The sequence below is a fragment of the Molothrus aeneus genome, chromosome 6 (genome assembly GCF_037042795.1).
Source record: "Molothrus aeneus isolate 106 chromosome 6, BPBGC_Maene_1.0, whole genome shotgun sequence".
In the NCBI taxonomy this organism is placed as follows: domain Eukaryota; kingdom Metazoa; phylum Chordata; class Aves; order Passeriformes; family Icteridae; genus Molothrus; species Molothrus aeneus.
The window spans coordinates 38,097,285-38,114,355 of NC_089651.1; the positions used below are offsets into that span (position 1 = coordinate 38,097,285).

Genomic DNA, 17,071 nt, shown 5'->3' on the forward strand with positions numbered 1-17,071 from the left:
GATATGTACCACACACAACAATCTTCACCTGCAACAGTACCTCTTCATATCCACTGCTGTATCTGAGGCACTCAGATCTCTTCCTGGAAGGACAAGCAGCACCTCAGAGGTTACCATCATACTGTCACCCTTCCTGGAGCCAGGACAAGAGCTCAAGCAGCCTTGTCTCCCATCTCTGCTGGTTTATCTCCAGAGAAACATTAGCTGCAGTTGCTATAACAAATTTATTCTGGATAAAAAGACGAGGTCACAGAAAACACCAAATATTCTTCAAAGGCTGTGCTAAGTCAGTACTGTTCACAACACCTGTCACAGAGACTAATACAGGGACATGAACAATATGACTGCTCTAAGCAGAGCAGTTTACATAAAACTCTCTCGGTAACAGCAACTTTTCTTCTAAACTGAAATAATAACAGACCGTAAATAAAACTTATATAAATAGAAAATGGTTTATTAAAAACAAACAAACAAAACCAAACAAAAAGTCACAACACAATCTCACTTCACTGTCTGGCCAAAGGTCAGACTTTAAGCTAGCATCTATGCTTCAATCATGTAAGCATGCATATAAAAGGGAAGTTGATGCCTTGCTGGCATGCTCCTCTAAATCTCCTCTAGGATGATTTTTAGAATACATTGTTTGTGAACACGTCATGAAATTTGAATTCCCACAAGACACTGAAAAGGTGAAGAACAGTTGTTTTTATTTACACATACAGGGTTTCCATAAACACCTGTCACAACACAAATGCAATTTGCTGCATTTCTAACAGCGGTGAAAACAGTGACAAATGCAGAAAAAATCCCACAAGAAAGCATGCATTCTGCAAGGTTTAGGTAATTTTTTTTCCCGAAGTCAGTGTATTTCTGAGGAAGAATTTAATTTCAGAAGTCTGTGCAAACTACTTACATGAACAGTATCCAAAAGATACTCCTTTTGAATACTTAGTCACCAAGAATAACACGTGAGATGTAGCTTTGGTGCGCAGGTTAAGACTTTTCACATACAAACAATGCTGCAGTCCTCCTTTACAACAGAAGGGAACGGATTATTAGAATGACATTCCTGAAACAGTCTTCATTTTAAAGTAACTATTTCATTAATAAGGCTGCTTTTAAACAAGTTACTCTGAAAGAAAGCTTTCAAGATCATCCAAAGGGAGCTTATATGCATGCTATGTCTTCATTGCTAGTCATCTCTGATGAACACTGCTCAGGTCTATGGTTTAGGTACGTGTAAATCATGATGAGGATTCTGAAAACACTTTTATCGAAGAAGCTGCTCAGCCTCCTTGAACTTGCTTTCTTTTGTTTTCCTCAGTAATGCCTGTTTTATAGCATTGATCTTTTCATCAAGTTCAGCCAGTGAATAGCTCTGCTAAAAGAACAAAATAAAAATCACAATCATTTACATCTTGTAATTGCTAGAGAAGTGGCTTATCACTTGATACTTGAGGTCACTGCATATTGTACTAAGTGATAGAACTACTTCTGCAGAATTGTCTGAATTTAGTCTTTGCCTATTTAAATTTAAAGGAAAAAGAATGTAAACTTGCAAGAAAGACAGTCCTAATCGTGGATCAATACATTCATGTTACTTTTATTAGATGCTTGTTTAGTCTGCTCATAAACCACCCTAAGAAATCTCTTCATATTAAACACTGGATGAGACTACTTAGATTTTGCAGAACTTGGGTTTACAGCTAAAGGGTTTTTCTGCTTACTGCCCAACATCAAGCTCCTCTGTGCCACTTAACTTGGTAATCTTTTATGTTTTCTTATACAAGGAGGCCATCATCCTTTCAATAAAAATATTTCACCCTATGCAGGACATTTTTTTTCCTACACAAGCCTACTTTCTCAAGTATCAGATGGCCCATAGCCCACTCTAAGCATTCTCCCCAATCCATCTGTCTCCAAGGGTGATAGCTAGGAGCAGACAAGGTTCCAGCCATGGTCCTACCTGCACCAATAACTTCTCTTGTGGCCTAAGAGGTACATGGTAAATGCACTCCCCTGTGATGGTGTTGCAAAAATGGCAATTCTTACTGACAGGTTAATATCTGCTATAATGTTGGGTCCTTCTGCAGTACTTTTGCCAAGCCAGCCATTTCTACTTTTGTCTTTTCATAAACCAATAAAGCGAATTGAAAAATAATTTTAAAATCAACAAAAACCACTATGCCACAAAACAAAAATGGAAGACATTAATAGAAGGCTGATCAGAATACAGAAATTGCCTGTTTCTCTCAGCTTAACAGCATCATAGATTTGTTTTATTCAGTCATCCTCCTAACTGGTGAAAACCCTAGTATGTATTCTTAGAAGACTCATTTCATTTTAACAGCCATTAGCTTTTTGTCTCCTTCCTACTCTCTTTGACAGCAAACTATCCAATACTGATGCAGCTACTTCTGACAACTTACATACTTGCTTCATAGAACTCCTGCTTACTTTCCACTCAAAACATCCTAAACTTAAGAAAAACAAGAGTTAATAGCACTTACATGGGGAGACTGAACCTTTCTCCTCTTGCCAGAACAGCTCTGAAGAAAAGACAATCAAAACAGACTTAATGGTGCACTGACAGAAGATCACAAATAATTCTTGTAACTATATTGTTAAGAGTCTTTATAAAAAAATCCCACTGACTGCCATTCCATGGATTAAAGAAACCTTTTTCATAATTAAGTACTTTGGATCATGAGAAATACTACTGGAGAGCAGTCAGAAGCTGTTGAAGCTTCTCCACACTTGGCAGTCAACAACTATCAATTTAACTGAAGCTTCCTTCAGACAGAATTGAGCTTTTGAAATTGTCAATATTTTCATCCCTAAAATTTGCCTATATCCACGCCAATATTTATGCAAAACTTCAGATAAAATGTGCTAATTACTGTGCAAAACTACTATTGCCACCATCACAATTTTCGCCCTGATCCTCCTAGAGGTCCTAAAGCCTTTTCAATAGAAATCTCAGCTTATGAAAGTGTATGTTTTAACTTCTGGTTTTCAGCCAGAAGGAATAGTCTCACAAATAAAGAACTTTACTGGTCTCCAACACAAATTAAAATAATTAAACAAAAATGTGCACTATTGCTATTGATTTTTATTAACTGACTCTTCTTTGGCTAGTCTCAAGGGAGAAGATATAAATTAAATTGCAATCAACAAAGGTAGAAGAGACATTCTTACTGTTACATGGGGAAAGAAGAGCAAGATAACAGATAAGAAATTTCTAAAATCAAATAGAGCCTAATGTAGTAACAACTAACATTCTCTTTGCCCTAATACCCTTTGGTGAGTGAAGGTTAAGGTGTATTATTCAGTGAGAGACAGAGCTCTGCCTGAAAACCAGAAATAAAAGAAACTAAGTCACAGAATCACATGAAGCAATTTTCAGACAGTTTACTCCCTCATCCTTTTGGAAGTTATTCACATATTGTTAGCAATCAGATCATGTACAGAAGCCCAAATGATTTCAGCTGTTTCAAGCCATTAATTATTTGTATCAAAAATCAAAACTTCAGTCAATTTTCTTGACATAAGAAGCACTTCAGATTTTAAGGCAAGGGGGACAAATACAAACTTTCTGACACATTTCTTACAAATTAGTTAAGCTTGGGTGACAGCAATTTTTTTCCCCCCAACAGACACTTTCTTCTTTTGAGTGACAAATTAGGTAAATATGACCTTGACTAGATGGTCCACATGTAACGTAACCACTACACCAATCCAGAGCTGTTTATTAAAAGTGTCTGCCCTCCGACTCTAAGTTCTTCTCTGTACATCAAAGATTCAAGCACAAAAGGCATAAATACATTTAGATATGCTGAGAGAAGGTAGGAAAATTTCTTACTACAGATTGAAAATATTCAGGAGACAGTCCTTCCAGCTCAAGGATTTTATCTTCAAGCTTCTTAATTCTCTGATAAATGTCTCTTGGTACTGGACCACCTAAATACATCAGTTGCAATGCAAAATAAATTAGGAAAATCACTTGAATATTGATTTAACTAAAGATTGCAAGTCTAACATTTGAATTCTTCAAGATTAGCTATCAACCAGTAGCTGAACAAAACAAATGAATGGGATCATATGAAGGAAGGATAATTAATATAATTCAGGGTAAAACCTGATTGATAAGCAAGTGTAGTCAATGAAAGCACTAAGACAACTTCATGTAGTTGGCTGATGTCTGTCTGGGAAAAAAAAATCAAAAAAATGACCAAACAAACAAAAAAGACCCTAGCTCACCCAAGAACCACCCTCACAAAAAAGCCCACAACAAAACTCACTGACACCACAAAAACAACCAAAAAAATCCTAACTCAACCCATTTGCTGTTTCCATCTTTTCTACAGCAGCTTGGGATTTGTTTCCCCATAGAACGGATAGAACTGATCAAAAGATCAGCCTTAGCAAGCATCTTATTTGAACTCCATAGTGTTCTATAATGAAGGAACTATATGAAATAACTGTTTATCACAACTAAGTACTGGCTACTCCAATTTAAATGATAGTCTGGTTCTGAACTGTATTGACAACCAAGGCCATAGAAAGCTTTTGCTTTTTGATACCCATTTCCTTTTATTTCTGGGTCTGTTAGACAAGACAGTTCTATTCCACAAATGACCAAAATAGCACTAATGTGGGGTTTGGGGTTTTTTTGCCATTCATTTATTTTGTCCATTCAGAGAAACAATTGTGCAGGTAGCTTCACTCCTTCAGTTCTGCCCTCTACTCAACACTCAGCACCTACTAATTAAACTGGCTAACTTATCACTCTTAATATTGCTTTCCCTTAATGTAAAGGGAAAAGAGCAGTACTAGCACTGGAAGCTGTTCTGAAAAACAGCCAGCAAGTCAAGATGAACTCTTTCTGTTGCTGGAAGCAAAAACTGGTTTTTACAGACTTGCCCAGTTTCACCACAGTAATCACAACTATATAAAATGGCACACCAATGTCGAAATTATAACATCATACAAACCTGTTTGTAACCGTAAGTGTGCTTCAATGTTTTGCAATCTCTCCTCAACAGCTTGGTTTCCACAATCATGCATGGGTACACTGGCTTTGTGACTGGACCCATGCATTCCTTCAGACCTAGTCTGAGGTCCATATGTATTTACTACCCTAGAAACTAGGTAAAGAGAAAATAAATTACACATATATGCACATGAAACACAAAACAGATCTAACTAAAAGAATCAAAATATTGAAACACAAAAACCTGCATTAAATCAGTTTTACATAAGTCTTGCATATGAAGGGCCCACACGCAGTAAGATCAAAAGTTCAAGTAAAAGCATTTTCTTATTTTTTTGCACGAGCAACTAAACGTAACAAAACCCCTGGATTTTACATATGCAAAGCAAAAGAATTACTCATACATTCATGTAGAATGGCAGTGTTGAGAATTTGTCATCAGCTGCTGATTAACAGCAGAAACCTTGATATCTATGTCAGCAGTTGCACATGAGAGCTTTTGCGAATGCAAAGAAGAGGCCAGACTAATATTACAGGAAGCATCATAAATACATGAAGATGAAGAGAGGTACACAACTGAAAAACCAATACAAACCTCAGCAAGGAAGTTCACTTTGAATTTTTGTCATCTGGATAAAAGCTTTAGTGACTCTTAGCTGCATCTAGGACTATCTTCTACCCATGCTGAGCCATGTCTCCATCAGAAGATTTTGCTCACTTCTCATTAAATCAGAGTAATTTCTTAAGTTCTCCTCATAGAACTACTGCAGTGCACTGCAGATTTAAAGACTATATTGGCAGCTCCAGATGCTGAAGCACACACACACATACATACACTTTCATGAGTGCAACATGCTACATTCTTGCTTGAATTTATGCTGGTTTTACTTCCAATTCCTTTCAAAGTGTTTTTCACATTTCAGTTATGAACTGTTCCTTGAAGTGAAAGCTTCCCTTTTTTCCTGCATTACGCTGCCATCCAACCAACAAATTAACACTCAGTTTAAAACAGTGACTATTGAAAGTGTTTCTTTGTGAAAGATTCTAAAATGAAACTCACTTTCCCATTTCCTTCTTAGCTCACCATGCCTTTCAAAACTTATTATTTTGCTTTACAGTATTATTCTAAATTACAGAATTAAAAATAATTAATTGGTGGTTTCTAGGATCAATATCAAGCGGATAACTGAGTATTACCACTTTCAAAAATGCAAAAGAGGGTTGTTTTCATTCTCATTTTGGGTATTTTGTTTGTTTTTAAAGAAGGGTAACTTGCATACACCTGGAGAGCAGCAGATGAACAATGTTTTACACACAACTTCTGTTTGACATAATTTCTATTTTATTTATTCCTTTCCAAAAAACAGTGCAGTGATAAATTCATTCCTCAGCTTGTCAGTTCTTATAAATCCACGTCTAAGAAACTTCCACTGTCCCAAAATTATACTCTATTTCAAGACACTTGCACCAACTAATGAAAAATAGAAGATAATCCTATTTAATCTCAATTCCTTATTGATGGTTTCACCTTAGAAGAAAAACTAAGTATTGTTCAGCTTCTCGGTCCTGCTTTATCTTTTCCACATTTCCTTTCAGACAATAAAAATAGGTTATTTTGTTTTGGTCTTTAGTGCCTAACCATTCATTTAGTGAAGCAGTTAAGGGATTTAAAACCTTAAAGACATAAATGAAGATGTAGAAGTATTCACTAGAGTAAAAAATCAATACATTAAGTTTCCATTTTTAAGCATTCTATAAAAACTTTTGATATCAAAAACTTAGAAGTGCTGCTATATCTGGATACTTAAATGGGTATTAAAAGAGTTGCTTACCCTTTATATGACTTTTAAATCCAGGATAGGGTGTGAAAATTGCATCTGTTCTGGCACAGCTATTTTCTAAATAAATAATGATATAACAAGTGAGGTCCAAATTATGTATTTATAATTGAAAATATTCTAACCACCATCAACTTTGATGCTTTAAACAAATCTAATTTAAATGGTTCAAACAATAAAATAAAATCAGGAATACTTAATTCATTCTATAAACACTTGCTCATTAATAGTTTCACACACTCGCATGGACTTACTGCTTTTAATTGGATGAGTCACTCATATAAATGTATTCACACATGTATAGAGAAGTTTACTGGATCAGGACCAAATTTATTTGGTTCTTACTTTTCACTGCATTTCTCTGTAACTTATTTCCTTCTTCCTGTACAGAAGCCTTTCTCCTGCTTACTACTGTTATTCTGGTTTTTTGTCCTTTTCTGAAACTCTCCTGTTTTTTGACTTATCTAGTTTACTCATCAGTATTCTTTCCTAAACCTTTCTGCATTTACTCTGATCCATGTGACTTCTTTCATTTGCCTAACCATAAAATCTATAGTATGGATTACCTTAATTTATTCTAATGTTTCTATTTTCATAGAAATCTCTGTTCATTACACCAAAGATCTACACATATTTTATTATGCCTGAACAACGAGACAAGTCTTATTATCAATTCTTCTGTACATAACAATTTTGGGAAACAATATTTCACTATCTAGCATAGTCTACTAAACTTCAGCTGTCCTTTGCATTCCAACTAACATTCAAGCAGTTAAACTCTCTACAAAGCTTACTGAACAATAAGCTTTGATCTCTAAGAGCTTAAGTTTCTCATAGAGACAATGCACATGTGGGTTCACAGGTACTTAGAAAATATCTCTGTACTACTTATGTAGTTATGTATATAAAACTGTCTTAACTTCCAAGATGCATTTGGCTACAGTTACCGATCCTGTAAATGGGATCCAGTCTGCCAGATGGATTTAAGATTGGTTACAGATACAGCCAATTGTACTACAACGTGAGCAATGTTAAAAAGAAAAAGTCATTTCAAGTAGCTAGTAATTCAAAATCATTGTAAAAAATACTTTGTAATTTAACTAGCATTAAATTAACTTCAATTTCAATATACAACTCACAAGACATTTCTGAATTGCAATTCCATTTACTTTGGAGGAACACCTAGTTAAAACACTGGGAACAATAGCTACAAAATCATGATCTAAGATAGCAGTTCTTGAAATTAACATAATAATAGATATAATCTTTCTGTATGGGATGCATTAAACATTGTCATCCAGTGACTTCTCAATTTATTTTTCTATCTGACATCTGCAGTGCACATGCAAGTTCTAAGTTTTAAAACAAAGTTACTCTTGAAAAAAAGTTCTGTTTTAAATACAGATTAGCACTTTTGAAAAACAAAAAAAATCAAATCAAACAAAAAAACCAAAAAAAACCCCAAACAAACAAACAAACAAACAAAAAAAAACAAAAAAAAACCACCCAAAAACAAACCAACAAAAAAACCCCCACACAACTTAAATTACTATGAAGATTAAAGTCTGGCTAGCCAGTTACCTTGATTACAATCAATAACATTGCAAAATTCCCTGACATTATTTTCATTGATCTCGGCTTGTTTCCTCTCGATGAAGGCTGATATCCGCCTGTCAATCTGCAGGTAATAAACATGAAGGCATAGATCTATTTCATTCTTTAAATTTAAAATTTAGAAAGGTCTTTCATTTTTCTGTTTTTAAACTCACATAAATCACTTACTTCTGCTTTTCCAGCTTTTATTTGGACCACTTCTGGATCAAAATTAAAACGAGTATCCTTCAGATCTCTCAAGTCATAACTTCCATATTTTTCTTCAGTCTGACTGTTACCATCATAAACATCTAAACTTGTCTGGCTTTCTGTTTTACCTCCAGGTTCAACATGGCCTATATTTTCCTCTTTGATCAGTGACTGGAGTTTTTCTAAGAGAGGCTGAACAAAGAAAACAGTGTATTAGGGTTAAAAAAATAAAAAGTCCAAAGTCCCAAAGCCAAGAAGACAAGTACTATTATAATTTCCAGACTAATGGAAATAATTTTGGGAATTACAACATCTTCCTCTGATAGAACACAGTAATAAGATTAAAAAGAAGTTCCAAATATTGTGCACATCATGATTCTGACCTTTCTGACCTGTCTTTTAGAGGTTTGTAGAGGAAAACTCCCAAATTTCTGTGAAAATCTGCCCATACTCCTGTTTTACTAGCTAAATCAAAGCTTCAATCACTGGCATCCATGCCACTTAATTAACATGCCATTCAAATGCTTACTGAGAACAGTAAGGCTTAGTATTTTTCCTCCTTAACATGAAATCTGGTGCTCTTACACTGTAAAGCCTTTATCACATGAGCACTACATTCTCCACTTGAAACCGTAGTTGCCCAAGTGAATGAGAGAACACAGACATGAAATACATAGGCATTATCATGAACACATGCTTTGCTTGACACAGTTGATTATCTACTTAGGTCATGAAATTAAATGAGAAAAGGCACTGACATTTATGGCAGGAAAAATGCTTATTTTACTGCAGTAATTCTTATGTACAATGTAACATCAAAACCTCAGCACATATATATGTCCCTATCTCTTTTTAATTTCCATCAGTTTCATCTAGTCTGAATTTCACTGCTTATTTTCTCTCTAAAAATGATTTTAATTTTTTTTTAAAGACAACATGATTTTTAGCAGTCAAATTTTCTGAAATGGAATCAAACTCCCACTTGCAGCATTTTTATATGTTGGATGTAAATTTATTTGCATTTATCTTGCATATTTTCTCTTTCTGCTCATCATCACACCAAAGATCTGGTGGATGTCTGGAAAACAAAAGGTCTTTTACCTATAGACAAGAAAATACAGAAACTTCCCTTTTCATCCTCTCAGCACTAGGAACCTCAAATAATTCATTAACTAGCTCAAGCAAAATAGTAGTACTCAAATCCCATCTTCTACATATGAACTATCAAGGTCAAAACACTGCTCAGTTACAAGCTGACAAACTGCTAACCCTCCCTGCCAATGCCTTTTGCCATTGCCATGCCCTGCCAATTACTTTTGGCAGGGTTGGAAAGTTTCAAATAGTTAAAAGAAATGACAGTAATGGTGACTGGCTACTTGGCAAGATGAGACATTAATGTCAAAGAAATTACTCTTTAAAAAAAAAAAACCTACGTTGAAAATATATTTAATTGCAGTAAGACACTCCAGGATGTGTCATGCTGGGATAATGCCACTTCTTGAACCACTGAAAGCACTCTATGAGCCTCAAAACTCACCCAACGCATGGAATCATTATCATAGCATGACACACACCTGCCGTGTCTTATTGCTTAATTATAACCCACCATAGATGGAAATGTATCACATTTACAATGCAAGTCTAGAAATCAATGAGGCTGCATTTATTCAGCCTGCTCACCTACAGTGGCTATTCCCACTAATCTGAAAAATCCATAAATGTGAGTACCTATGGAGCATAGTGGAATCCCAAGCATTTAATACTTCTGCAATCCTTTTTTATTCAACACACCAATGTAAGAATAAAATTACGGGAATTTTACAGTTGAGAATACTTTTAGTTGTTGATCACTTTTGTCAAGGCAAATGTGTCCCATGAAATATTTACCTGTAAACATAAAATATGCTGCTGAAGTGCACTAAAGAGCAAGGCTGGCTGAAGTGCTGATGTGCTCTGAAGCTTGCTCCAATCGATTACAACTTTCACAATATCCTCTCCGAGATTAAGCTTCAACAGGCAAAACAATAAAAAATTATATTATATGTATTAACATCAAAAAAGTATACAAGACTCCTACAAGACCACAATTATGCTCAGCCTCATATAGACCCATCCCAGTTTTAGACAAGAACATTGGAAAGATTTGATATTAATTACAGTCCAGGCAGTTATCATTTTCCAAGAAAGCTAGTAGTTGTAGAGTTTATTCTAAAATTAAAAATTCCTTACTAACTCACCACACTTTCATTGTGGGTTCATGTTAATCACTCACACCATCTTTTCTTTTAATGTATACTAGAACCACCAGCACGAGGAAACATGACCCAGGATAGCAGTCTCCTGTAAGTTCATGTATTTTATTCCAAGATTGCAAGACTGTGCCTGCATGACCCATGTCTTGATGTAACACCATGGCACATTCTTTAGTTTTAACTTGCTGCTAACCCAAAGGAAGCTTTAAAAGTGCATAAAAATATATATATTTTTAATATCTCAAAGTTTAACAAACTCTAGATTACACATACCACTATTAAACCTGCTTTCAAATCACACTATTTTCCTGAATATGCATTCACATTGAAATGAACAATTGCCACAATCTATTCTCACTGTCAAGGAATTGCAATATTTAACTCCCAAGACAATAAAGAATAACACATGTAATAAATTTGAAGTATTGTTCAAAAGAACTGTGTGTCTTCTATAAGCTATAAATACACTTTCTAACGCAAAGATAATTGTCCATAAACTCTAATGGGATAACACATTTTCACACCCAACTTTGCCCTTTTTGTTACATTAAAGCTTTTCTCAAGATCTTAACAAGATGATTACTTTCATTTCCCACAGGTAAGAAGGTTGTTTTCCAACCAAACATCCTGCAAGTGATACCCCAAATTCTAAATACAGATAAAATTCTTGTTTGAAATCAAGAGGACCTACAGGTACTCTGCTTGCAACGCTGAATTCCCAATGCATATGCATACTTGTATATCTATTCCTCACCCCTTCCATTAAAAAAAACCTGGGGGTGGAAACAGAAAAAGGCACCTCAGGAAGATGACAAAAGTGACCTTTACCTCATGGTCTAAAGACATTTAACTTCTAACAGCATCAAACATTACAAACAAGAAAACAAAATGCATATGCACTCATGTCCTGAAGCCACCACAAAGTGTATGAAACACTGAGAACTGGACACAAGAAATGCCTCTGTCACTCTGAAGGCAAAGCTGTGGATGACAAGCTGTCCCACCTTAGTTTCAAATCTCAGCATTAACACAATTTTGTAAAGAATTATAATCCTGAACCTTCCTTCTTTAGTCAAACTAACTAACCTTTGCTAAATTCAGGGTTAGTTCCCAAATTACACAGCAAAGGAGACAGTCTAACTAGACATATAATGTATTTTAGAAAATTTTCACAAATGGTTATCCCTGTTTAGTACTTAAGCTAAGTACACAGGATGTAGGAAAAATAATGTCCTAGGATATACTAATCCTGAAGAAGTTTCAAAATCAAGAATGTATTTAGAACTTAGTAGGAATAAAATTTACTTTAGGAATTAAGCCTGTGCATGTGATCATCTGAAGCACATATTTCTGCCTGAAGTTTCTAGAGTAATATCTCCTATATGCTACATTACAGTCTACTGACAGGGTGAAAAAGGTGTACATTAAGTCATCCAAACGAAACAAAATACAAGTGCTACTGCAATTTCCTAATAAGCCTTCCTTTTTAAAAAGAAAAAGCTGATATGTGCCTTCATATCATAATGGACAACTCCTGTCCAGGTGGTTCAAAGCACAAAAAGCAACAGAACTTCTAACTTAAAATAATTTAGAGGCCAGTCATATTTTTAACTCACAGACACTGCTTTTAAAGAAAAATCAAGAATAAACCCCTCCTGCATCAACAAAGGTTTCTAGTACAATAGAGTAAGTTCTCAGTCTTTCATATCCTATTGCTTCTTAGAACTGTGACAGATTTATAAATTCAGTGTTTTGATACTTCAAAGCCTTTGACTAATTACAAGTCCACAGCCTATTCAATTTACAGGATCATATGTAATTTCAGCCCTTTGAAATTTGTTTTATGTAAACACTGGCTATCACTTGAATCTTAAAGAATTTTTCAGGATCAGCTATATTGGTTTTAAGAGCTGTTATTTTCAGATGTCCTCCTGGTCACGTACTGCCATTGATTGCTCCAGTAGAAAAATTCCTGTGCCAGAAATATTCCTGCTTACAGCCCAATTTACTAGCATAAATCCAACTTAAACTACTATAATGAATCAAACTGTGACTGCTAACAATTTGGCACATGCTCAGTCATCTCTATAGAAGGGAAATGGGGAATCAGTAGTTTCAGTAAGAAATGCAAGACAGTTTACTGGAATCCATAAGGGGGTAAAACAGAGCAGTTAAATCTGTCAGAACTCAAGCACTGGCAGACAAGTGTGTAACTCAGCAACTGGAAAGGATCATAACTGAGCAACTAAAAGGACTTTCACAGCTAAGATGGAGCAACCAGAACCTTATCCAACCGGTGCACTGGACAGTAAAATGTGTCTGTTGTCATGGAAAGAAGACACTCCAAACACCAAAGAAGACAATTATACTCTTCACCATAGCTACTGTAACTCTACTGCAACTCTAAAGTTCTCTCACAATGGTCTGTGCACACACAGTTATTTTTAAAAATCACCAGGGACTTTCCAGTGACATGCTAGGTGTAGAGCCAGCTTTGGAGAAAAAGTAAGCTGCTGAAGTCAAGAGGGAAAAATAAAAGTTTTTAATGTAGTTTAGAAACAATTAATAAATTTGTGATGAATAGCCTAGTTAAAAAAGCTTAGGAAACTTTCCTCTTGGTCTCCTTTCTGTTTTTCCTAAACACAAGAGTTCCAACTTTTCTCTCATTGATTCTACTACTGTCATTCATAGTGCTGTCCTCACACTAAGATAAACTGACAGTCACTAGTTCTTCACTGATCCCATTCAGAATTTTCACCAGGAAAAATTAAGGGGCCTTTAAACCTCAATAGATAGTTTTCATGCCTCAGTAATCCTATGAGTCAGCTGTGTCCGAACATCACACTGTTTAGTGCTGAACAGCTCAAAAGCCAAGGTAGTTTGTGACCATTTTAGAGACAGGAAAACTGAGACTCAAAACTAAGTGCCTGAATTATCAAGCCCTTCATTTTGGTTACCTTTTGTTTGAAAACAGAGACAATTGCTACCATACTTGGAGAAATGCAAATATAATAGAATTCTATACAGATGAGATGTGAAACATAATAATAAATAATTCTAAAAAATAATTTCAGATTAGCCAGCAGCTATTCCTAAACTGCCTCTGCATCCAAGAGCCCATCTCTGTACCAAACATACATTAAGTTACACTAGCTCCTGCAGATATTGCTCATCATCTGGCCCCAAACCTTCAAACTGCTAACTCTCGAAGTAAGAGTGTGCTTTTGTTGCCTAGACAGAACTACATAAAATGTTTCCACAGTGGAAAATTAATCTGTAAATTGTTTGTAGCAATAAATAAGTTATTACTAAAACCTTCTCCTGGTAAGGGCCTTCCACCACTGCTGTGACATCTGTTTCACAACTCACAGACATTACTAAACATAAAATAGGTGTTTTAACTTATGTAACATAGAGCAGAGCCCCTTTAAAAATTCTGACCCTTAGATACACTGTGTGTTTCATAGCATGCCATTACCAAGGCAGGGCTCCTGATCATTTATTTTGATTTAATGCACAGTAAGTTTTCAGGAGCTTCTCAATTCAGAGTAACTAATTAAGACACAGCAATTAAGCAAATTGCACCTTCCCATGGAAGAGATCATCCGTCAAACTACAAAGTCGCACGTGTCACTGCGAGGCCAAGGCACGGTTCCGGCTGCGGGAGAGAAGCAGCAGCAGCGGCCGCGCACGCCGGGGCTGCCCCGGCCGGAGGGAGCAGGAGAGGCAGCCGGCTCAGCCCTGGCAGAAGCAACGCCCAGAAGAGAGGCAGCTTCCTTTTGTGAGGCAGACTTATGTGCTGTCCAGCGCTGTTCCCTGTTCCTGGAGCCCACGAGGGCCCCGCAGGTCGGGCCGAAGCAGGAGCCAGCCCTGCGCGGACCCCCAACGCGAGGCGATGCGAGGCGGGCGCGGCGCCCAGCTCAGCTCAGCTCAGCTCCGCCCAGGACCTCTCCCTCTGCCCGCCCCTCACTCACCTGCCCCGCCAGCCCGGCCAGACAGCGCAGAGCGCTGCTCGCTACCTCAGAGGCGGCGGGGTCGACCTCCGGAGCGCGGGAGCCGGGCGGGAGCGGGCTGGGCGCCGCCACCGCCGCCGCCATGACACCGGACCGGGCCGGGCCGCGGCCGCGCCGTCGCCCCGCGATGACGAACGCCTGGCGCCGGCTCCACCACCGCGCTGATTGATAGGCGCGGCAGCCAATGGCGAGGCTCCGCAGCGCCGGCGGGGCCGCTGTGGGGGGCGCGCTCCCGGGCGGGGCCGCAGTGGGGGGCGCGCTCCCGGCCGGGGCCGCAGTGGGGGGCGCGCTCCCGGCCGGGGCTGCAGTGGGGGCGCGCTCCCGGCCGGCAGGGCGCTCTCGCTGCCCCGGCTCCGGCCGCGTGTTCCGGGAGCTGCCGGCGCGGCCCCAGCCCCAGCGAGGGCTCCATCACGTGGGGGAAGGACCGCCAGTGCTTATTTCAGTACAGCGCATTGCCGCCCTTGTTTCAGCTGTGCCTTTCTGGTTACCCCTTCACTTTTCTGCATTCATACGTGTTGTTCAAAGCCTTGCCTCTTCTGGTTGCTGCAGGGTTGTTTTTAAATTAGACTGCAAAGTTTGTCAGAGTACTCTTGATTATGGGGATCGCAAAATTCTATTCCCTGTAAGACAGTTTACTTGTAAATTTCTTTCCTAAGAAAGTAAGTAGAAATTCCTAAGAAATGGAAGTAAAAATGCTTACAAAGGTTTCCTATCTGATGTTTCTTTTGATAGCCAAATTTTGATCTTCACACTTCTTTCTGTTCCCTGACCCTCTACCCCCCATGTTTTTTATTCCCATGAAAAATGGTGAGTGCAGTTGTATATACAAATGTTGACATATTCTTAAATAAAAATTTTAGAAAGGCAGATGAATTTATCTGACTGATGTTTTGGGTGTTCTTTTTCAGATAAGATGTACCTTGATATAGTGAAAATAAATGTTACTAAACAAGGCTTTCAGCACCAGCAACCCATAACGTTTGAGGAGACTCAAGCTGAGAAAGCTCTGCTCAGTTCCGGAGAAAAATTAGTTCCAGAGAAAAATTAGTTCCAAAGAAGACTTCAGTGTTTAATGGTTACAAATATTTTGCATTTTGCAAAAATATCTTATCTAGGGTAAACTAGATGGCATTTGCTTGTGTTCAGTTGATAAGGACCGTTCTTTGGATTCAGAAATACTTATGGCAGAATATGTTTGTGGTTTAGAAGCTGTAAAACACATAGAAGTTTACTTAATTTCTGAAAACACACAGTTTTTATCAAATAACATTTTGAACACATGTACAGAGTATGGTTGTCAGCTAAGAAAATTAGTTCAATTTTATTTTGCATTTCTGTGCAACAATACTAATTCCAGCTTGTGATCAAGGGCTGCTTCAACCAACCTTGCCTCTTGCAGTTTTGTCTCTGGACAAGCAGCTCGAGCAACCCTGCCAAATGTAAAATGTCATTTGGATCAAATCATGAAGCTTTCAGGAATAAAGGAAAATACATTGCCCTTTCCCTTTCCCCACCAGCAGTACAACATTGAACTGACACATCAGGGATCTGCTGGCCAGAGCAGAATATGGAGCACAGATGTAACAACCTGGAATTGCTTGTTGCTCCTCAGTGTTGGAAGAGACAATTTGTCCTGAATGAATTCCCAATGACCTAATAAGACAGAACAAGTCCAGGCATTTGAGCCATTTTATAACTTCAAGGGATGAGTGCTCAGTTACCTGATAGATTCCAGCTTTCCTGGAGTGATGGAGCAGATGTGTCCTACTTTAGCAAAGGGTATGTGCAGCTTTCCTAACTGGGAGACCGAAGATCTTTCCTTTGCTTTTGAGCATATTATCTTTACCTGCAGCCAGAGGCTGTTTTGGGGTAAAAAACATTTCAAATGAAAAATCAATACATAAGCATATAAATATCAGAAAGATACATGGAAATATAAGGGAGATTTAATGAATGTGGAGGATTTCAAGAGACGGTAGGGGTGATACACCATTCTTTATTCAGTGCTCATTACAAGAAGAGTAGGCAAAAGACCATGAAGTAGTCAGTAAAGTTGTTGATGCCCAACTTTTATTTACTAAGGAGAAACTGGATCTTGGCCTTCTTCATGTTGTTTGGAAATTTCTCCTCTTAGAGAAACAGTAACGATTCCTATGGGGAAAGGCTTTCTTC

General features: G+C 37.6%; 1 protein-coding gene across 2 annotated transcripts; it reads right to left on the minus strand.

Annotated features, from left to right (window-relative positions):
• Positions 1-433: 433 nt before the first annotated feature.
• MBIP (MAP3K12 binding inhibitory protein 1) lies at positions 434-15,002 on the minus strand. 2 transcript variants are annotated; one of them, XM_066551317.1, is made up of 9 exons: positions 14,861-15,002; positions 10,522-10,641; positions 8,614-8,826; positions 8,413-8,509; positions 6,826-6,891; positions 4,995-5,147; positions 3,863-3,960; positions 2,511-2,549; positions 434-1,378 (listed from the first exon to the last, which is right to left on the minus strand). In XM_066551317.1, exons 1-9 carry the CDS (start codon positions 14,981-14,983, stop codon positions 1,271-1,273), a joined length of 1,017 nt encoding a protein of 338 aa, XP_066407414.1. In that variant the 5' UTR covers positions 14,984-15,002; the 3' UTR covers positions 434-1,270. The 2 variants fall into 2 exon arrangements, with proteins under 2 accessions (XP_066407414.1, XP_066407413.1); XM_066551316.1 differs by having other exon boundaries at positions 434-1,381.
• Between the last annotated feature and the right edge of the window lie 2,069 nt (positions 15,003-17,071).

Excerpts from the sequence above, each read along its gene's own strand:
- MBIP (XM_066551316.1), bottom strand. The coding sequence starts at position 14,983 with ATGGCGGCGGCGGTGGCGGCGCCCAGCCCGCTCCCGCCCGGCTCCCGC. Across the intron at positions 6,892-8,412 it reads TGTTATTGATTGTAATCAAG|AAAATAGCTGTGCCAGAACA; the intron begins GTAACTGGCTAG and ends TTATTTATTTAG. Across the intron at positions 1,382-2,510 it reads GAAAGGTTCAGTCTCCCCAT|CAGAGCTATTCACTGGCTGA; the intron begins GTAAGTGCTATT and ends TTGTTCTTTTAG.